We start from the raw sequence: 24,641 nt of genomic DNA on the forward strand, positions 1-24,641 counted from the left end.
AACGTTTATTTTCATGGCTTAAGGATTAAGGCAACTCTATACATTAAAGTCTTTTTGCTGATAAGAAAATGTTACAATTTGTAAAAGTTTCGATAAAAATCTAAGATATAACAAAAAGGAATTCAAAAGTTTAAAAACTGCCAGAGATTTGAGTTCAATACCAATTCAACACAAAACTACAGTTATATTATATAAATACAGAATATCACTCTAAAATACATGTATGTACGTATGTACTCAGATATTAATATCGTTACCATGACAAGTAAACTATTCATTAAATTTTGACTAATGAGGTGTCATGTCATTACTTTGGTGTTAGTTAGTCTTGAGTTTTCCATCGTACATCACTTGTGTATTATAAATTGTCGTTTAGACAAAACAGAAATCCAAAATAATAAAACATTTCAAAAAACGAATATTAAAAATTATTACGTATTTAATTTATTTTAATGCCTCAAATTATTTTCCCATAAAATTTAACTAAAAATTATCAGCAAATGATAATTGTATAAGCATTTATGAAATAAAAAAAGTTTCACAAAACGCGTTTTATTTACACCATTCACTTGTGCGATAGTTTGTACGCGTCGAGAAAGTTTAACGCGGGAAATTGCACTTACCATGTTAGAGAGCAGCAGACGCTGGTGCTTAGCGACAGGGTCTAAGGACTGTATCGGGAAGGCGACGGGCAGCGGGATGGGTAAGGGCAGTGGAAGTGGATGTTGCAGGAACAGCGGCGGGCAACAAGTACACGGCGTTGCGTATGACACGCACCCAACCGGCTGCGGGAACAGCGTGCCGAGGGCCTCCTGGAGGCCTGCCCGCTCTTCTTAACACCGCATCCGCGGCCCACCACAACTTCGACGGAAACGCCGCCGTCCGAAAGCAAGTTATAGGGAATTGTCGAAAGCGAGAACACGCGTGAGGAGTGCGCGGAGCACTAGTCGCCAGTTCGGCGTGTTGCGATGGACTGAGGGACGGCAGGTGAGCGCGGCGCGCGGAGGGCGTTGGGGCGGGCCTACCTGTCGCACCTGGGCGCATGCGTGTCTCCAGCACGGCCTCCACGCGGCTTGGCGGCTTCGCCACCGCTATGCCTCTATCTCCGTGTCTAGGCTTACCTTAGGGGTAGCTCTGTATCTAGGTTTCGATTTTGCTACCGAGCCTGTGACCTATATTTTTATTTCAAATATATAACCAGAGCTTGGTAGTTAAGAAGTTAGATGGAGTTAAAGAGATTTTTGTATATATTTATACTTATTAGTTTGTGCATCTTCTTTTTACAAAGGATTTTTTTAATCAAGTTGTTTTTACATCCAAAGTTTTTATCTGATTAGGAAGTATATAAAAATATACAATATTTAATTGCGCATAAAGAAAAAAAAAGAAAAATATTCATATTGTCAAGGAGCTTTGTATAATAAAGGTTCATCTTGTTAGTATTAGTGGTTTCATAAACGAAATATCCGTCAAACGAAGCGATTTTTGTTTGAATTCGGTTTCCAATAATCAAATAAAGACGACTCTAATGAGACGAAATGTTTGTGGAGATCAATAAATACAGATCGTTTATGGACATCGGGTACTATTAATCTGGATAACAAAAGCCTTTAAAAGTTTTGCGTTAAGGAAAATAGGATATATATATTATGATAGTTTGTTGTTGCTATTTGGAATTAGTATTATAATATCGTGTCAATTTTTAATTAGATATTTAAGAATGTTTAAAAGAAAGCCTGTGTTTGAATATAATTAGTTATTTTGGTTTTAATTCCGACCACTTCAATAACAGTTTGCACATAATCGGAAAATCTAAAATATTGACAAACACATAAATCCCCAAATTTGTTTTTGTTTTACAACTGAGTATTTATTATAATAATGTACGCCTTGTACATTATTATTTTTCAGTTCGCTACTTACAACAAAACTAAATATGCATTTTATAATTGAACTTTCAATTATACAATGTGCAATTTGCGCTTACAATTAATTTAATAACACGAACTTTAAGCTTTTGAGACGCCTTGATCATTTTTGGTACACAATTATCCTAAACAATGAATTCCGCCAGTCACAGAGTCTGTTTTCGATACTATTAATTAATTCTTGATACGTGTACAACGTAAGGTAATTATTGTATGTGTTTCATTAACGGGGAATTAACTGAACTTGCCATCTTGTCTAATCGAGACTGACTGCTTAATATAAAACTGTTTAATTGTATAATCTATTGAATCCATTGAGTTATGCCACAGTATATGATCTTTGTGTTTAGACTACAACAAATAATTAATAAATAAGTGGCACTGCAACCTTTTTTTAGGCCCAAATCTGAGGCCCAGACCTCACCAGACCTTTCTGTTTCTGTTTCATGGACATTTGTCAATCTAATAGGCAAGTAGGTGATCAGCTTCCTGAGCCTGACACACGCCGTTGACTTTTTGTGCCTAAGGCAAGCCGATTTCCTCGCGATGTTTACCTACGTTGAAGCGAATGTTTAATGCGCACATAGAAAGAGACCATTGGTGCAAAGCCGGTGATCGAATTTATAACCTCAGGGATGAGTCACATGCTGAAGCCACTAAGCCGAATGTGCTTGTTTGGAATATATTCGAAAGAATAATAACTTTTTAATTATCTCATTGATTGGCATGGTCCGGTGCGCGCAAGATTAATATAGATTTGATTCAGGGTAATATAGTGTATTGCTACAAACAACCACGGATACAGCTTTTTTATGCCCTATGGGGGTCAACGTATACTAGTGTTTTGTTTAACATACTTCGAAAACCCCGGAGGAGAATATTTACAAGTTTGATATAGTTTTATTTATTTTTAACCATCTCGGTCACCCAGGTAATTGTAACCTGGAAGGATTCTACCTGCCACCAACCACCACCAACTTCTTAACATACGTTAGTCGTTAAATAACAATATAAGTATATATGAAATAAAATAGGCAACTTTGTGTTCTTATATTGCACAAACTCGCTGCATTCGTAAATAAAACTGGAAAAGTTATTTAAAATAGTAAAATTTTATAACAGATAAAGTTTTGTTTCCAGTTTTACAACACATATTACCAAAATTAAACTATATTTCATGTGTATCTTCTCCTAGACCTTGTAGTTCTTATGACTAAAGTACTCATAACACAAGGTTACAAGACACTGTCTGCCGATATTACGTCATGTCTCTCATGACAAGTTGGACATGCGAATTCTAAATTCAAATACCCGCCCGTTTGGGCCCCGGTCATCGCCCTGCGTGTGCGCCGCCAAGCCGTCTACGGACTTACGTAATGTGACCTTAACACTGGGTGGTGCCTTACTACTAAGACTTGTGATAGAAAGTAACACTAAAATGGTTTCATGGTCATCTTTTTTTGCATGTAATACAAAGAAATTCAGTAGAGGAAGCATCCAAAAGCTTGAAGCTTGTGTGTAAAATCACAAAAAGTGTTTTTAGTATTATAAATTTCGTAATAATCTAAGATATATATAAATAATCTCTTTTCGTCAAATATTTTATTTAAATAATTTTATTGATTTCTAAATTTAACAATTCTACTGTTAAGTTATACTATTTTTATGTGTATAGTAGTTATTTATAATTAAGATACTAATCCTAGCGATTGATTTGCTCCAGTTCAATGTATGCCTCAAAACTCTGCGATAAAATGTAAATGTAAATTTAGAATCAATTTGACATCTATTCTATTGACGTTCATAAGTGTACTTGGTTACCGATATGAATAAAGTTATTTTGAGTTTTAGTTTAAGTACTTTGGAGAATTACATTTCTATACATCCATCACTTTAAAACTATCAATAGCTTAAAAAGTATGCTTCCAAGCACATTTACGGCTACAATCTACAGTTTATACTAGACTCTTACAGCATGTTTAAAGTGTAGGAATTTTCAGATGTGATCCGTGGATCAATTCGTAAACAAACAATAATGTCAAAAATTCAAAATAACGGTTGGAAGAAAACATACAAATCATGTTAATTGCAATGAAAAATCGCAAAAACTCGCAACACGCTCCGTGCCGTTACGATGGTTGATCATGGCATTTACGCTTTGTTGAACTTTCCATATACAGTATGCACTTTTTCTATTTAATCTTACATCCAATGAAACATGCACTGTAATAATTACAACTAAGGCCGGCTATACCCGAGTTTATTTCAAATTATAGCTTTAAAACTCTAAAATAGATGTGTTGGCCTAGAGGCTTCAGCTTGCGACTCTCATCCCTGAGGTCGTAAGATTAATATATATATCTATAGTAAACGACGAACTCCTATATAGTTTTGTTCAAATGAGATTTAAAAGCTCTAAGCTCTCAAAGTCAAAACGTATATGGCACGCCTTCATCTAAATAACAAGTTATGCATTACAACGGTTACGTCTCGCTCTATGCACAGAGATTCGCTAAGTTCAAGTAAAGCAGGTGAGACATACACTTGTTAATATTAGAGCAAAGTTTATTCAACCTGTAACAAATAAAATAACTATAATCGTACAGATAATATCGATTCAATAATTTACCTTTATAAGCGTATACACGTACTATATCTTTGACATTATAGGAACATATGATATTTTTTTAGCACCATCCCTAGTTAGAGTGGTGTGGAGGCAGCAAGTCGATGTATCGGTTAGGGCTTTTCAATATCTTCAGTAATGAAGACTAGGATGAAGAATATTATATGACATCTTAATACCGACTAATTTAGTAGTTGACCAAGAAAATAAAGTTAACAGTGAATTTGATTATATAATATAATGTCAAGTCATTATATACATATATTGACAATATAAAATAAAAAATACTGCTTTTAATAGTTTAAAACGCAACAATTAAACCTCAATAAACTAATAACGGTATCATCTAAGATACTTGAGTAAAATCTTTAAAAAAAAATCTTGCTACTTAATAAACAATTTCGTTTGTAAAATTGAAACTCCAATGCGTTAACTTTTTAAATCAATTTTGATTAAAAGGATTACGAGAAAACTCAATTGTCTAAGACGTCATTTCTAATTGACCTTAATATTGCAATGGACCAGATCTATCTGTCAAATAAGTCTTCATAGATTTTATAACTGCGAATAGGAATTAAAATATATATTTACACATTGTATGTCTTTTGTTAACATAGCTTCAATCCGGTAAAAAAAAGTGTTTTCTTTTAATATTTACACATTATATGAAAGTTATTGTGTGAAGTGTTAGTAACAGTTTGCGCACTTAGACGCACATGTGGTGTTGTACGTTTAGGCCAGGCTCATAAAGCCTAGTTATCTGGGCACTTCGCAGGTATTTGGATAATTATATTTCTTTTCAGTTGCGTAATTAACACTTCATAGTATGGTGAATATGTTTATAAACCAGCCTTTTATATGTAACAGATGTAAAAAATAAACCCAAATCAAAAAGTTATATAATATTAACAAAAAAAATCACATTTGACTACTATTTAAATTTTCCGTCAGAAGACCCCCGTTCCGTTATTTTCTAGATACTTTATAAATTATTAAACACGCCTTTGGTACGCTAAAATGACCGCAAATGCTACTGTGATTCACAAGGAATACAATATTCAAATTAACATACATTCATATGGCCCAATTACTCAGGTTATACTACTTGAAGAATTTAAAGTTAATTAGGTGATTGGCCTTCTTCATTAGTTAACCAAAAATAATTTTGTTTCACCGTGAATACAACACCCGATCTTATATAAATTTCAACTTTGAATAAATATATTTTTATAGGCGTTCCAGAATTTTCAAGTCATAAACTGAAATGAAAAGTGGAACAGTTTAGAAACGAATTATTTAAATGTATATAATATATAACTAATATAAAAAAAGTGTAAACTAATATATCAAACATTTTTTATCCTCTTGGTATATCGCTGAATTGTTTTCTTTTCGAATGCTTCTAACTTACTGTTTGTATAAAACATTAACTATTCAGTGTTTAGGCAACCTTCGTCAAATTCTGAAGTGGATATAAATTTGCATGTGACAGGTCAAAGGTGTGATCCTCCAAACTTTTAGTAAACTCCTACAATAACAAATAATTCAGCGTATTCCACTGTAATAAAAATAAATACCGTGGTTGTGTTAGCAATTTTATTTATATATAAATAAATGTACCTACAAAAAAAGTATGACTCTACAACCTTTTAAGTCTAAAACCTTTTATATTTATCTTATTTCTGTATATGTTTCGTGATCATGTCTTTTGTTTCAATAGGTTTTTTTTTTGGACTAAGGCATACTCACGACGTATACCTTCACCGTACGAGCGAGTATTAAATGTTCACTTAGACATAATCCATCCATCGAAGAACAGCTGAACATCGAACGTACGACCTCAGAAATGACAATCCCACGCTTAAACCACGAGCCCAACACTGCTCTGTTGTTACCTACCTCTGTAAATACTTATTTTGCAATTATCCTCGCTAGTACGGAGGCGGTCACCATCGTGAGGAACCTGCATGTCTCAGACCTAAAAACCGACGTGTCACAGGCTCAAAAGGAAATGAAATTAAGAATGTAGAAAAAATTGAAAAAGAAGAATCCAGATATGTAAGGCCAAGACCAATAATTGTGTTGCTTCTGCATTATTAATAAGTAGTGAAAGTTATAAAGAGAAGTTTATCGAATGGAGTGTGAAAATCTTCAAGCAAATTAAAGAGGACTAAGCATTGGACAGGGCTAGCTTAATTTAACTTTTTTAAATCAATAAAGAGAACGCAAGTTAAAATGTTAAATAATGTTGAAGATCAATATAACTGGAGAAAATGTGGCAAGTAACTAATAACTTTTTATTCATATAATAAATCATGATATACACAAATGGACTTCAAAACCACTTCTTCCATTGATCTACGTACGTTCTTACAATATTTGCGTCCATTGAATTAAATATGAATATTTGCCGTTGGCATTATTGTCCAAGGGTCCAACTGTGGTTTCTTCATGACTTTGTAGCGGTCGGGAACCAAACGGGTTTACTTAGGCCACATCCCGGGGCCTATTTTGTTCGCCCTTATTTCTGGGCCTTATTTGCTTTCTGAATTCTAAATGTTCTGTTGAATTGACGACATTGTTATAACTTGTCTCGTGTGTACTTTGAAAAACTTTGGATTATGCAAGTACTTGAGAAGAATAAAGCTTTGTTTTGGTTAACAAAACCATTCAACATTATTCTTAAAAAACTGTATTTTTTGTCTAGTCTTTAACATTTGAAAAATAGATCAGAGCTTATGTTAAAACCGCAATAAGATACCTCTTATTGTAAGTCGGTATGTATTTTATTTAAAATTGTTTAAGAAAGAAATTAAAAGCTAGATCAGCTGTTAAAAGGTAATTAGTGGTGATTATTCTAATTCTATGTCTACGGGCAGCGCTCCGCAACTTATGCTAATGCCCAAACGCGATCTTACATTCAAATGCTAAGTATTTTAATTATTCTCAGATTTATTCCACTGTTACTAGTGCAATTTATCTTACTCGATTAAAGCGGACTTTGGTATTCGGGACTTTTGCGAAGAATGTAGTTTTACATAGACAAATAGACAATTTACAAAGTTTTATTAAAAGCTTTTTATTTATTAAATTGGACATAAGAATATGTTTTCGTTTTCTATGTCATCCAAACTGGAACAGTAAGTATTGTCGTAAATTGAGTTACAAAAATCTACAATTCCATATACTACACCTGTATATAATCTTTAAAAATACAATAGTCACAAAAGAGAAATGGAAAGATTAATACACGATAATCGTTGTCTATTTATTTATGAGGCACATGCTGTGACTTATTATTACATATATTAAAATATCATCATATGTTAATGTTATATATTGGGGAACATAGTTATGCTTTATTAAATAATAATGATATGTGGCTCCTACGGCTAGCCGACCAAAAAACGTATCTTTCGACCCCGGAGACGGATTACATCACGGACTTAGTATTTATAATATTAATCTCATGTCACTCGAACGGCCACATATAAATTAATATTAATTTATATATATTAACATATAGTGTACTATGTATGTGTACACTGCACATATTGTAATTTAAACAAGCTTACCATGCTAATGCATGCGCTTTGAATCTTTTAAAATTGAAAAGTCTCCCACTGTCCACAGCTCCTGTGCATTTACAACGTAGACTTACGTAAATATGTATTAAATTTCATTTATATGCGATTATGAATATTTACAAAAAAGTTGTTTTCGCGATAGATATTGTGAATAATATTCTGTATTTAAAAAGCGAACAAGGCCAAAAAAAATTTCACACTAGGAAATTCGCAGAATCAGTATCAATGCCCAGTACTCAAAGATGAGTTACTCACCTGATGCTAACAGTTTCAGTCGTTCTCTTTGACTAGTAAATTCGTGATTCGAGCATTAATCCTTTGAATCCTTATTTAGCAGGTGGAAAATAAGGAATGTTATTATTACACTGTTATAATATTCACTTTGGGCCCTGCGTCTGGACTCACCGAAAGCTCTTAATACCAACTCGGCCTGACCTCATGCCAGCTCCATTAAGCCGTTATACATAATGTATGAATTTTGTTATGCCGTTTGATGTAAAGAAGCCTCAGGTAGGTTTTACGACAATTTGCTTTATCGTGGATTAATTTGTTTTTCACAAAGTTTTAATTAACAAAAAATATTTTTTATTATTATTAATTACTTAGACGCAGACAGGAATGTCTTCAAATATATAAACACTGCATTTTAAAATATTAAAAAAATATATAAGAAATTGTCTTCAAACATTGTATTATTTAGTAATTATTTTCATCTTATTAATTATTCTGTTATAATTATGGCAAAGCTGCAACATCGAGCAATATTCCTCTATTTAAAAATATTATAAGTGAGTCTTAACGAAAATGGTAATAACTTTAATGTACAAGTTTTTATTACTTAGCAGAAATCATGACTTTTTATCATCAACAGCCCGTATACTGATAATAAGTTCACTGAGGTTTAAACCTTTAATTAAGAGTTTATAAAATAAGTAGTAAGTAGACTATTATCTTAAAGTTAACTTTACTATTCAAAAATCTCTTAAAATTTTGTGTTTTTATTCACGAAATATAAAAGCAAACGAAAATCATTACATTAATGATGAGTAATGTTTGAAGCATAATTTATTTTGAATTATAACATTGGTAAAATGTTTGCCGTCCATCAGTAATGGGGATTCTAGGTTAATTGCTAGGTAACCTCTCAAATGAAGCTATCAAATTTACCAATAACCAATTAGCTAAACGATGAACGGTACGAAAATTGTTATCATTTCACATACTTACAAAATTTATATTATTAAACTAATATTTCTGATTTGAGTAAGACGTAATTTAGCATTTACCAAAACAATTTCAGTTGGTTTATGTGATTAACTATAACAGTTTTATAAATGTATTAAATTCGGCAATTTTTAACCTTATTATATAAATAGAACACTTAAAAAGATTAAGTCAATATTTGACTTTTATATTGGACTACATAACATAATATACCTCAAAGCTTAGAACTATATACAACTTCGAAAACAGGATTTAAATTCAAAAATATAAAGTACTAGCGGAACCGACAGACGTTGTCCTGCATGATGTTACAAGCGATTAGGATATTAAACAAAGTATGAAAATACCGACTGCAGCGCTGTTTTGTAAATCTTCCGGGTTGATTTGTGAATCTAAGTCATCCAGGGCTCCAACCAAATGCATATAAAATCATTAAAATCGGTCCAGTCGTTTGAGAGAAGTTCAGTTTCATACACACGTTATTTATATATATTAAGGTAAGGCAAGTTGAATGATAATATACTACAGTATAACATATGTTCCAATTACCTTGTATTATGCGCATCACCAGCTTAATTTGAAGGTATCAGCTACTAAATACATCTATTGTGCGGTTGAGCATTTAGTTTAAATCGGAGAAGAACAATTTGTAAACCATCGCAGCTATTGTAATTACGAGAATTGGTCTGCAATAAGCTAATACGAGCTACAATGGGCTGAGGGCTCTTTGCTGGACGCGGATTATTCAATTCATTTCATTGGCATTCAACTAGCATTATATAGCAGTAAGTACAATAAAAAAGTAAAATTATGCATAAATTATATATTTGTTTATATGAACTAAGTTTGTATTATACTAATTTAAAAGTAAATCAATGGCGCTACAATCTTTTCAGGTCTGGGCCTCAGATTTCTGTATCTGTTTCATGATCATTTGTTAATCTAATAGGCAAGTAGGTGATCAGCCTTCTGTGCCTGACGCACGTCGTCGACTTTTTGGGTCTACGGCAAGCCGGTTTCCTCACGATGTTTTCCTTCACCGTTCGAGCGAGTGTTAAATGAGCACATAGAAAAAAAATGGTGCACAGCCGGGGATCAAACTTACGACCTCAGGGATGAAAGTCGCACGTTGAAGCCACTAGGCTAACACTAATATCAAATAATAATACGTCCTTACTGAAAAAAAGGTTTTAGTTTACCATAATATTTATTTGATTAAATAAATAAATTTGACAAATTGATTTATATCGTATGCAACCTACAACTAACTAGCAACAGTAATTACTGAGTGTATCGTTTAGGCTAACCGCTCTATAGGAAAGCCTAGCATCGGAATAAAATTTAAACTAATATTAAAAAGTTTAAAAATCTCAATTTATCATAACGTTAGATATTCTTAAGCCAGACATGTTCGCACTAACGACCGCAACTTGGTTTGCAAGCAACGTTCTAAACTGCGGAATAATCGCGCACCCAAAGGTACTCCTTAACGATGATACAAGAAAATTTGCTACCTTTAATATAAATGTTGCTAAATTTATAAAGATACTTGGACATTGATATATAGAGGTGCTTCTTTAAAGCATTAAAAAATATACCGGATATATAATATATATATAAAAAGGAAATTTATATTTGATTTCAAAAATTTATTTTCACTAATGTTTTTACTATGTATTTCTTACGGTAGCCAATCATGGATATTCGACTCGAACACAAATAGAAAAATAACAACTTGTCAACGAGCAATGGAACGCAGTGTATTAAATTTAAAACTGAAGGACAAGATCAGAAGTACACAAATTATAAACAAAACGAAGGTTATTGATGCACTATCCCATTGCAAAAAACTTAAGTGGAAATGGGCGGGTCATACCGCTCGAATGAACAATGACAGATGGACAAAGAGGGTAACAAAGTGGAAAGGGCCACCAGGAAAAAGAAAGCGTGGTCGCCCTCTTGCACGGTGGGCTGACGAGCTTAAGAAAGTTGGTGGAGAGGATTGGGAGAAAAATGCTCAAAACAGAGAGAGATGGAGCCAGTTGGAGGAGGCCTATACTCAATAAGAGGTCCTTGAAAAAAAAAATGGAAAATATATATATACATATATATTTTTGTGTGTGTGTTTATTTTGTAAATTTTCAAGGAATAAATGAGGCTTAATTATTATTATTATTAATGTTTTTACTGTTGAAAGAGCAGTATTAACTTAGTCAAGCAAAGGATCCTCAACTTTGAAATTCGCCCTGTTGAAAACAATACATTTTACTATTTGGGGGTGAAGTGAACACTTGCTCATATGAAGGAAAACATCGCAACTGTATAGAACAGGCACACAGGCACAGAATAAGGAGCACAGACAGAGGGCAGGAGGCTCATCCGCTGTTCAGATATACCGCCGCCTATACATTCAATGCCTGAGAGCTTGCGAGTGTGTTGGCGGCCTTTTCAGAATATATTTAAGGACCCTAAGTCGATTTGGTTCGGAAATACTTTAGTCGAGATGTGTGTCAGAAATGGAAAGGACTATGTCTATAAATAAAAATGTTTCTTAATGCCATGTTTGCTTATAGTGTGCTTCGTACAAATATTTATTGTAATCGTTGTGTTCTAGTTTTCCCATATCTATTTCAATATACCAAGTTAAACTTGCTTAACATCGAATGTGTTGACAAAACACTGTTTTCCAAACAGACTAAAGTGATTGGAGCGCTCAATAAGTCTTTTCATTAAATTAATAAAGCCACTTAACCAAGTTTCCTAGACTTACAATATAACCCATCCTCGATACCGTTGTCCCCAAGATACGTTGGAAACTTAAGCAGCTTACATGCTCTAAGTAATATTCGCAATATTACTTGTCGAGCCAATTTCTGTACGTAGTTATTTGAATAATTGATGCTCTCCTGAACTACTGCAAACGTTTGCTATCTGCAATCAAAGGTCTAAGTTGACGCTTCAAAGCTGGCTCTGCTTGCATTTTGATGGGGCAATGTTATGACATACAATAGGAGTATGCATATACAAAAGTACATAGCTTAAAGATATTAAGAGGGTTAAATTCGTAGAAAAAAATCACGTATACATACGTAAGCTGAGAGAATTTGTCTACTAAGTCACTACGGAAAACACCCGTACTAGAAATTGGACTAACACCGTGATCACGCTATGGTTTATACAATGCGATTACCTCGGAGATCTTGAAGCCCCGTAAAATAGATAAAACAGCTCTAACTAGTTTGAAATCAATTCTGTGATTAGACGCAATATATGTCACTCGTCTTAGGTATTTTATGCAGAGTAAGTTTTTAAAATAATGATAATATCGGTGACCTAAAATACATTGTATAAAATACTAATAATAAAACATTTGGTCTAACTTGTAAGTAATTTGAGAAATAAAACGCTTTAGGACACTTTACATTGAAAGACGTATAATTACGGTTTACGACAACTTTTATTTTTACTTCGTGACATTTTATTTTACGTTCAAATTAAACTTTTTGTTTCATCTCGAATTTATATTTTCCCTTTCGTCATACATTGTTGTACGTTGTCAGGAAATTAAATTATAAGATATTGTTCTGAATTAAAATGGTCACTTGATCTTTTAGTTTGTAAGTGTAGGAGTTGTATAGTCTAGACTTTTTCTTTAATATTTTAACATTTTAAGACTTCGTTTGTCAATGACTCGAATTGAGTTCTTGATGGTTTCACTTATCAGACCTTAGCTTCACAATTGGTAAGACAGAACACGAGGCGATCTATCAGGCGAATATGTAAAACAAAAGATTTCGTCTTTCGTCGATAGCTCGTTTCGACAGCATTTTTAGTCCAATACAGAAACATGATACTGATATACTTTTTGACTTCCTCGTAGTATTCATCACAGTACATCATACGTCAAACATATTTTATAGCGAATGAAATTTATAATTGATTGGGTTTATGTTACTGAATTACAGGTAACGTAACATAGAGTATGCCACGACCTTTGTTGCATTCACATAGAACTATCAGATATCAATGTACATAGAAACAGATACACTATTATAGTTGTAATCTATTACGATCCACCACAAGGCGTATCCTGGGATACCTTATCTTCAAATTAGAGAATAGCGCCATTGAATATCTTCGAAATAACAAAGCGGAAGCTTTGTGGTTATCAAGGATTGGTGAAACAATAATGAAAAAGTTTAGAAAACTTTTATTTAAACTGTATGTTCAATATTCCATGTCAAAGTTTCTTTCACCTCTACGAGAGTTAAGTTGGGTGGCAGTTGTTGGGAGGGATGTTCAAACTAATGAAACGCTTTGTTTGAACCTGGGTATCAATTGGCTTTAATCGTTCAAAATCTGAAGCTTATAACTAACATACAATTAGGGGTTGCGTCGCTAGACTAACTAAAAACAAATTTGACTTAGCAAAGGGTACTTAAATCTCAGTGACACTTCTGCTACCTACAAAGAATATAAGCGTAATCCACCTATTGGACATTATCGGAAAGTAGAATATTATATTACAATTTATAAGTGTGGGAAAAACGAAAGGGTTCAAATTGGCTTCAAGTATGCGATAATTGCTAACATTTGGTTTGGAACTTTGGATATATAAAATATATATATATATATATATATATATATATATATATATATATATATATATATACATTTTAAATATAATATAAAACCGCTAACATTAGTTAAGTTACATAACTAAAACGCAAACGCAGATCAATATTTTTATATGCAACACTAAGTAGGTGATTAAGTTTATTGTAAATAAACCTTCCCGTAGATTGACTTGAGTGCCAGCACTTTTGCGTTTAGTGACACAATATTTTAAGTATATTTTAAGTATCTGCTTTTTGCAACATTTCACCGATGACAACTATACATTACCTAAAAAGCTTGTTGATCACATTGTACAAGCCGAAAACATGTTTCAAAGAGCTTTCCCGAGAAGGATTAGGAAGGTTAGAGGGCTGACGTAGGATTACATGAGCCAATAAACGACTAGCTTCTGAAGAACAAAACACAGTCTTAATACGCAAACGTGAGCATTTGATTCGTCTTTACTGTGTGAGAAATGTTTCTATAGTCGATAAATATAGACGGAATGTAGAATAGAAGATCTAAAATTTGAGAACGAGCGATGGCTAGTAAGGCAAGTGGTGCTATAGCTTGCTTTAGTCGCTTTTTATTTCAGCATATCCCAGTTTTATATGCAGAAATATTATAGCTGTTTTTTATCTAAGAAATGTTCTTCCAAATTTTTTACGAAGAAAGAATAAGAAACTCATATCTCTCATTAATCGCGCGAGCTGTAACCCAACATTACCTAAGTTACATAGCTGCTGCCCAAAGGCTCGCCCTTGTGGATTTCATTTATTTTGGATTTTTTGCGATTAAACTTCAAGAATAATCGTGTTATTTCATATAAAATATTTTATATAAAACCATAATAAATTATACACCGAAACATTCGTCACTATTTGTTGAAACTGGGCTTTAGATTTTGAGTTTATATTTTTTATTAAGGAACAAGAGGGTCATTCACTGTTAAGTGTTCAGGCGTTGCCAGCGTTTAACATTATGGTACGCTATTCTAATAGTCGCAGCTAGGATACTTATTTTATAATATATAGCACCATAGTACTGTTCATGACTGGACCTTATACATAGTACAGACGTTTTAGCACCGCTAAACAAAGATTAAGTGTAAGTGAATTAGGCTTCTTCGTCAACTTGTTCCCATATAGTAAATTTTTAATTGCTCTAAGAAATTGTAAACCTGACAGGGGTACGGAGTTCGGTAACTTTCTTTTGTTTATGTTAGAGATTGCGAAGGTAAGTTTGGAACATTGCGGTTTTCATGATCTTAAATTAACGAACGCGGTATTCATTAGTGATTCAAGGTATCGTGCAACTATCCAAGCGGATTATTGGGGCAATGCGGGATGATCTACCCTTGATATTAAATAAATAATTTTAATAATAATACATGGATACAGGAGACAAACGCTTTATTAAAATATTTTTTAATTGAAGCGTTATAATAATATTTAGAGAATAATTGCAAAAGTTTTCTGGCAAGTTATGTATTTTTTTAAACTAATTCTTTTTATCCTACACCTTACGATATGGATTTAACTTCTCATAAAGTCCAGCTTTTAAAAACAATCAGTAGGTCAAATATTTTCCTGTTAGCTGAGTGAGCCTCGGGCACAGATATGTTGCGTTTAAAAGATATAAAATAGTTCTCGACAAAGAAGACTTTACTTTGTGATAAATGGAAAATGTTATACCTGAATAGGTAACAAGTTAATTTTAATTACAATTAAGTTTAGAGCATTTTTATATTCATTTTTAATTATATTCGTTCAATGTTTATTACATCGTTGAAGTTCGATATTCTTATGCCTGCTTAATTCAAGTTTTAATTACAAAGTATGTTTAAAATATTTTACGATTATTATGCACATTAAAATAATGTTGTAACAGATATAAACAAAATTTAGTAATTGTGATCTAATAAATTACAATATATTTTATTCCTAAGATAGTGACTTGTTTGTTAATAGTTAACCATTTGTTTTAACTAAATAAAATCAGGCTCCCTACCGTAACAAACACTCTTAAATCTTTAGACGATGTCAAAGCCTGTTTAAGTTCACAACAGAAACATAAATAAACGGTTATAATAATATGTAGATAGTTAGGAACTGTAATATGTATCTTCTTATTTTAGTGCCTCTCCATTACTTGAGGTTGGGCGTCAATCTCAAGTACTGTGCCAGATTGCGTAAGTCTTCCACAATCACCATACCACTCCCTAGATCCACTCCCTAACGTTGCGAAAACTTTGATGCCGTTGTTTAATATTCTTCATTTTTTAGACATTCCAACTCGTTTAAGGAATCCAACTCCTCGTTATAGACCTACTGGATCCAGTACGAAACTTATACGAAACAGTAATATGTAAACACAACAGGATAATTTTAAAATTGTTTTTCGGTAAAATGTGTAACATCTTAATATTGCGACAGCAATTTAAAATGTTAAATTTGTAGTGGCAGAGCTGGGAAACCCTTATACGTGTATCTTAAATTAAAAAAAGTAATTCATATGAACTTTAATTTTTACATCACAAAGTTTTATATTGCAGAATGATGTATATGAAATCCGTTGTATTGTTTGAAACAACATCGGCAAAACATAATCAATTGAACAAAATATTTTGAATTCCTAATTCATATTTCGTTACAGAACACAAATAAGAGACAAACATGAAATTCAATTAGACCTGAGTTCGCCATGTTAGATTAAGTTATTATGCAAAATTGGCTCCGAGGGTTATTTCAGTCAAAAATGGACAAATAAAATCCGCATTCTACTAATGACTGTTCCTGAAAGGGAAGTAGATATGTTATAAATTATGCTGTGTTATGTGTGATTAAGTGTTATTTTGCTTTACAGTTAAGAATACTAAAAATTATATCTTGGGTGCGTTCCTTTTTTTGTGGTCGGCGAATTGTAAGAGCTTTTATAAAGGAGATAGATAGAGATGTAGCAAGCAAAGATGGATCTCATACAATGACTTGAAATCACACGAAGTAAATTATATAAATTGTGGTATTTATCAGACGTTCCTTTGGCTGGTTGATCTTACCGATACGTCTCTTTAAGTGAAATTAGGGATGAAACCAATAAGTGATGGACAATTTTGCGGATCAGTGATTTCCTGAATAAATAGGCATTTGAGGCTGAATTATATTATTTACTGAATTTTTTAACTTTATTAAGTTGATATCTGATTTTTAAATACTAATGAAGTTTGCTGTTACGAATGTTAGAGATAGTTGGTTTTTAAAAGTGCAATAAAAATAAAATGAATTTTCATTAAAAAAAGGGGAGGCCGAAAGTCTTAAGGAAAATTTAATACTCCAAACCAACCGTCGACATTTAGGCCTTTGGAAACATACCTACACTTATAAGATTTAGATCGCAAGTATCGTACTGTTATATAAAGTAAAGCGATTAGACCACAATATTAACTATAGTTTTGGCAAATTGAACATGTTATTGAAGTACGCATTTCCCGGGTTAATTGTCCTGTTTTTGTTCGTAATTGTTTATATCTAAACCGATTAATTACTTTAATTTACATCGTTATAATTTGCTCCCAAATAGTATATTACATCAGTCAATATTACAATATGAAAACAAAAACTAATGTTGCTTTAAATATAAAATAATATTTTTGCACCCTATGATGGATGTGATATAATATTATAAGAGCTACAATTCGCAACGGGGCTTATAGGCCAACAACGCACTTGCAGACCGTGCAAACTTGTTCACCAGGCGAACTACCAATTTTTTTTAACATTATTACATAGTGTAGCATTATAATGTGTGCCAGGGTTCCCAGCTCTTCCATAATAAACTTAATTATACATTTCTTAAAATATATATGTATATATATAATTATGATTTCGTAAATTCATTCATAATATAGTAATATAACCTTTATTTATTCCCAAATTAAAAGAAACGTCCACTCATACAGGCCGCTAGTTCCTAATATAATGATTTTTGTACAAAATATGCACTGATTGCGGTTATCGAAAGCCATACCCTTTCGCTTCACAAAACCCGATAAACTTATTTACTATAACCATAAAACGGGTATAAAACGGAAAACTGCCGGAATAATCGTTTTTAATTAAATATTTAACGTACACTCTTTAGTTTATCTTCCGTTATTCGGTGATGTTTATCGTGACACAAACAATATTAATAAAGCCTTTTTTTATTTCCACATCCTTAAATTCCATTACAAATGTTGTTAGTATTTACTTATAGCTAAATGTTAGTCACCTATAGATATGGACTCCTCTTGGGTAGACCAAAATAGACTCGAACCCCTATCTAGATGACTCAATCTTTACCAATGCCATTCTTACCGGCTTTGGCCTGCACACTGTTCTTTTCCTATGTGGTCCCTTCCATTGTGCTGTCTAGGTATCGAGTTACATATACTATATATATAGTAGCGTAACATATGAAATTCGAGAAATAATATATATATATATATATATACGTTGCCGTTGCCCTCATAAGCCTACTCTTATTACTGTTTTTAGTAATAACGAACGAACGTCGAAGTGTTGAATAAATAATATTTAATTTTTATTATTTGAACAATGTTTTGTTGTTGTAAACGGCACGAGTGCTTTGATTTTATGGTTATAATACGAGGTTAGGGCCCGAAGGTATGAGGTTCGTTTTTCGCTTAGCAGGCAAACATATGATTTATTTCTTGTGCTTTATGCTATAAGACGACTTGTCGAGAGACTTTAGCGTCAATGTCAATTACTTTATACTTTATAAACACACAAAACAAACTATAAACGTATCCTCATCATAACCACTAACTTCTAGTTATTGCAGAACTTGAATTATCTGTATCGTTTTGATATAGTACTCAAACTTATATTAGGATTGCCTGGAAGAGATCTATAAGGTTACAAATTATACATAGTCATTGTTTTTAATTCTTAAACGTGCAATAAGTGCAATGTGGTTAAAAATTAATATTTTACAAGCATTCGGCCGTGTGGGTATCATGTATTTGGTCTCATTAAGAATAGTAAAACATATCAGTCTATTTACACACAACCATAATTAATTACACAACTTAACCGTTACGATTATCTACAGAGTGCTGAAAACTGTATAAAACTCCGTTCAGTAGTTTTTAGCCTTCATAAAGCCAGGCGGCAGCCTTGGGACTTTTTTATAATATCCAACAAGTACATATTTCTTTATTTGTACTTCGTTACAAGAATACAGAAAATAAGGACAGTTAAAAGGAAAACTGGCGGACTTATCGCTTTCGAACAATCTCTCCTAGTCAACCACTGTGAGAAAGAAAAAAAATAGATAAGGTGAGCGAAAAGGCAAAACTAATGGAACTAAGCAATTATAACATATGTAAACAGTATTACTTATACCTGTTAATAAATAAGGGCATATAAATCACGATAATTACAAATCAGTTAGTTTGTAAGTTAGGGATACGATGGGGACATGTAGTGCTTGTACAGTAGAGATAGAATTAATATTATTTTAACAATTGTTTAAGTAACGGCTCGTTATATCCGGCTAAGCGGGTGTTCGATAAAATTAGTCGCATGAATGATTGGCCATCACGGTCAACTGAGCTCTAGTGCGCTAAATGATTATCAAATCTGAACTTAATCCTTTTCATTGAATTTCAATCAAGTCATTTTGAATATAAAATAACTGAACAATCAAATTATTTTTAGCTTAAAAAGGATTTATAACATATATATAATAATTACAGCAATAAAGTATTTACTATTTATGATCAAATGATTAAATACGGAAGGAGAAAAAATGAAATCAAAGTTATATTGAGGCTCGCGGTATGTATGAATTATATATATTAGGTCCTTACATATGAAATTGGCGTTTTGTCGTACTGGCCACTTTAACCTCAAATACCTCCTCTTTGGTTAGGAATTTCAAATTCAAATTTGTACAGCTATTTACTCATGTATTTGTGCTTCGATGACCGTCATTGATTTGTTTTTTTCTTCTGTTTTTTTTCTGTTTGCGTCACTCATTTTACAAAATGGAAAACTTAAACTTATTTACGAGTACGAGTTCCGCCGTGGCACTAGTGCTGCGGAAACGACTCGAAGGGTGAATGATGTGTATGGCGGTCATGTTGCAAAAGAAAACACAGCTCGTTCTTGGTTCCGTTTTCGTTCTGGAAATTTCGACCTGCAGAACAAGCCCCGTGGATGGCCTGAGACCCAAGTTGATAATGAAGTATTGAAGGCTATTGTGGAAGCGGATCTATCGCAAACCACGTCCGAGTTAGCTGCAGGCTGCGGTGTTAGTGATAAAACTGTTTTAATTCACTTGAAGCAAATTTGGAAGATTAAAAAGCTTGAAAGGTACCTCACAAATTGACTGAAGCAAACCGGAAAACGCGAGTCGACTGCTGCGTTACATTACTGAACCGGCACAATAATGAAGGTATTTTAAACCGAATCATTACCTGTGATGAAAAATGGATTCTTTACGATAATCGGAAGCACTCAGCGCAATGATTGGATCCTGGCCAGCCAGCCAAATCCTGCCCCAAGCGAAAATTAACCCCAAAAAAGTTACTTGTAAGCGTTTGGTGGACTAGTGCCGGTATTGTTCATTGCAGTTTTCTCAAATCTGGCCAGACTATTACGGCTGATGTTTATTGTCAGCAATTGCACACCATGATGGAAAAGCTAGCGGCTAAACAACCTAGGCTGGTCAATCGCTCCACGCCACTGCTACTTCACGACAACGCTAGACCACACACTGCACAACAGACGGCAACCAAATTAGAAGAGCTTCAATTGGAATGTCTAAGACATCATCCGTACTCCCCGGACCATGCTCCAACAGATTACCATTTTTTTCGAAATTTAGACAACTTCTTGCAAGGGAAAAAATTTAACTCTGATGGAGCAGTCCAATTCGCCTTCACAGATTTTATTGATTCCCGTCCGACTGGTTTTTTTAGTAAAGGGATCAATGATGACAAAAGTGCATAGAAAACAATGGTTCATACTTTGATTAATTAAATATATTATATTTAAAAATATTCGACTTTTTGTTCCTCCCGTACAAAACGCCAATTTCATATGTAAAGGACCTAATATTAAGAACTTTTTCTTTTTTTAGTTTTTGAATTTTAGATTTTAGCGATCAATACATTATTTATGAATTGTATGACGGACATAATAATCACTGCAGCCCATACAACGACCAATATTTTACCCTTGACTTATTTAGGCTATCGCGGAATATACTTAAAAAATTATTAAGTATATTCATAGCGCTGCATCACACCCCATACATACACAATCTCACGTACATATCCTCAGCCGAATTAGGAATAACTTATTTCAAAATATTAAATAATTTTTATGGATTCCTTTCCTACATATTGGAACCTTATTGTAAATATGATGTGTTTAATCTTTAGTATAACTGCTTTTTGTTTTATATTATTAACGTTAGTTGTAGTATTAGGAAATAAATAATATTATATGCGCAAAAAATAAAAGTATTTTAGAAATATTTGGAGGAAAACGTTACTAAGCGCTACAACCATCATGCTACTAAATCGTTTGGTTGCCACAGCTGTCTTTGATTGCCAACCATCAAGGTATTTTCGGATAGGATGGATATACTAAACTAGTACGATTTTAGCTGGCTAAATAGAAACATACTTAGAACGCGCTATCGGAAAAACCACCATTTGTGTTAAATTATTGAACAAGAAGTTTAATTCATATATGAGTATACATACATACATACCACTATCACCGAGTGGTCGTACTATGTGATACACAGCAGCATACAAGTTCTAAGCTTAATTATAATAAGTACATTACAACTATTACATATTTTAATAAAACAAGGAAATATCAGTCTTAGTCTCAGGCAAGTGGACAATTGGCCTTCTGTTCCAGGCTTATGTCGATTTTTGGGCCTAAGGCATGCCGGTCTCCTTACAACATACGTTTGAATGTTTATGTAACCCAAAGCAGAGAGCAGAGATTTGTATGTTTAAAACACTGTCTATTTTGACTTAATCATATTACCTAATACTTGGGCACATAAATAAAATAGTAGACCCAATTTTACCAGACATTATATGACTGATCAATGGTCTAATTAATAAGTTCGTTCATATAACGATTGTTAAGATTTTGAAACATTAATGTTCAGAAGCTTTGTTGCGAGCATTTCGTAGTATTAAAAGCAACTCCAAAACGGATTCTATAACCGTAATAGGCTTACGTACCGACTTTTCCACTTCACTCGCAATTCTATTAGTTGGATATCGTGGAAATGAATCAAACAATATGAAATTGAGATAGTTCTCGAAGATGTTTGTATTTTGATATACATTACAATGTAAAATTATATAAATAATTACTACCATGTTAAAATATATAATGTGTTTTATAGGTAATCACATTAAAATGATAACGCACAAGAGCTCAACGTTATTAAACGATTATCAAAATTTGAATTAAATCTTAAGTTTTACGAATAAAGTTGGTTTTTGTAAAAACACAATAAAATTAAATTTGTTTATTATGGAATATAAAATACAGGTATCACTTATTTCACCTTAATAAATTTGATATAATATGATTTAATAAGTAATGTGATAATACTGGTAGTAGCTCAAGAACCAATTAACTATAGGTACAAATAAATGTGAATTAATATATGCCAACAACAAAAATAATTTTCTTAGACATCACTAAAAGACATCGCAAAAAAAGAAATAACCTTCTTGGAAACATCAGTAAGTTACGTACCTTAATATTGTATTTGATTTTATTTTAAAAGACAATCACGCTTTATTTAAAGTACTCCGTAAACAAAATAAGCGTCGTACATGCAACATAAAGTAGTAGTTCGCTCATTTGGTATGATAGGTATTATAACATATTTGAACAATGCACAACATTCTTTGATGTCGTTCATAGCTTGTCGCGCGCTTTTTCACAAAGTCACAAATGGTAAGTATAGTAGTGTAATTAATAACGTGAGTTAACACACTTTAATCAACGCAAACCTATTGAATGTATTACAAAGATACATTTATCATAGGCTACACGGTATACGTTAGATATAGATGAGATTTATTGAAATATTCATACGACACTTCTGAATATCTAACCAATCGCATCCTATTAATCATAATTGTTATGATTTCGACACTTAGCTATAATATTTACGTCCCGATTGTAGTTATACTTTTAATCCTACGAAACTACGAATTTTGATCCGAACTAGCACGCCAATGCGCGACGTTGCCGTTTTTCACCGATGTCTAGTATGAATGAATTTGCTCTTAAATTTATTGACTAGGTAGTTTACCTCAATTTGTTTGTTAGGAAAACCATGTACTTTTACGCATATTGGCACTGATATCCTTTAAATAGAAAAATAAATGTGATTACGTTTAAAACACGTTGTATATATCGTATGTTATTTTAACCGTAGTACTAAGCTGTCTCTTTTCATCACAGCGTAAACACAATGTTACAAAAAGGGACAAAAGTTTACTTTAGTTAAGATACTACAATTGGATTTTATTTAGTGGCTTTAAAGTACAAATGTTATCTTAATGCGCCGATGCTACTATTATATTTAAAAACATTATAGAGTTTTAAACTACCATAACAAAGATCCAACTCTTTTCTTCCTTCTGTTTGTGAATAGTTGATAAACGATCATTAAATGAATTTACTTGCCGGACGTAAAAGAAGAAACGGCTCATAAAATGCTCATTTTAAATATACGTCATAAAGGAAATAAAGTGTTTGAATTGCGCTGATTAATGACTCACCCTGTAATGAATAATTTTCAAAATTGGAAATATAAATATTATTTTATCAAGGCACCTTAAACCTTGGGTTGAGTTCGCTAAAAACTGATAAAGTTAATAGATTGTAAGCAAAAACACGTAATCTCGGACTACAAAGAGTCATTGAACAGCAATTACCTTGGAGGCCTTCAAAAGGTCTTTAATTAAATCCTTCTCCGATGACATCATAATTATCGCGTAAATTGGATTGAGACATCCCCTGTTTTGTTAATTGTAAGTAGAAAATACTCTTTAATTAATGAGCTTTTGGTAATAGCTTATTTTTTTGTTAGTTTCTGTGATTCAAGAAGTATTTTAGAATTAGAACAGTTCGTTGCTGTCTATTCAAATAATATTACTCAAAAACTACTGGATACGTATATTATATGTATCAATATTGGTTTAATGATTTATATTATTGGTCAAGAAGCTATCGAACTATATTTGTTATAGGTATATCACTCAATTTACATAAAAAATATAAATAATAATACACGTAAACCTCATGACCAACATATTTATTACTCAAAACCATATTTATTCATTTCTTAGAGAATCACATCGTCTGCCTGGAACTTGTTATTATAATATAGTATAAATATGACTCGGTGAACTTCGTATTATCTACATATATTTGTGTCAAATGTTAACAAAATTTTTAAAACGGCTAAAGAATTCTTACATCTAGGAAACACATATTTCTGAGTATATGACAACCAAGTGAATGTTTTTTTTTATCTCTAAAGAGACAAATGACATCAAATATGTCCCAGTTAGGAACAGCTTTTATGTTAACATTCAAC

General features: G+C 32.6%; 1 protein-coding gene across 4 annotated transcripts in view; it reads right to left on the reverse strand.

Moving 5' to 3' along the window:
* The window catches only part of LOC123706671 (polypyrimidine tract-binding protein 2), a 322,370-nt gene that overhangs the window by 153,538 nt on the left and 144,191 nt on the right, over positions 1–24,641 (reverse strand). Inside the window, exon 1 of one of the 4 annotated variants that reach the window (XM_045655990.1) lies at positions 624–941. The exons of the other annotated variants lie outside the window; for them this stretch is intronic. Coding sequence (XP_045511946.1) covers positions 624–626 — 3 coding nt within the window. The 5' untranslated portion in view covers positions 627–941. Of the gene's footprint in view, positions 1–623; positions 942–24,641 lie in introns of those variants that run through there. 4 annotated transcript variants of the gene reach the window in all.

The sequence above is a fragment of the Pieris brassicae genome, chromosome 3 (assembly GCF_905147105.1).
Source record: "Pieris brassicae chromosome 3, ilPieBrab1.1, whole genome shotgun sequence".
Lineage (NCBI taxonomy): Eukaryota > Metazoa > Arthropoda > Insecta > Lepidoptera > Pieridae > Pieris > Pieris brassicae.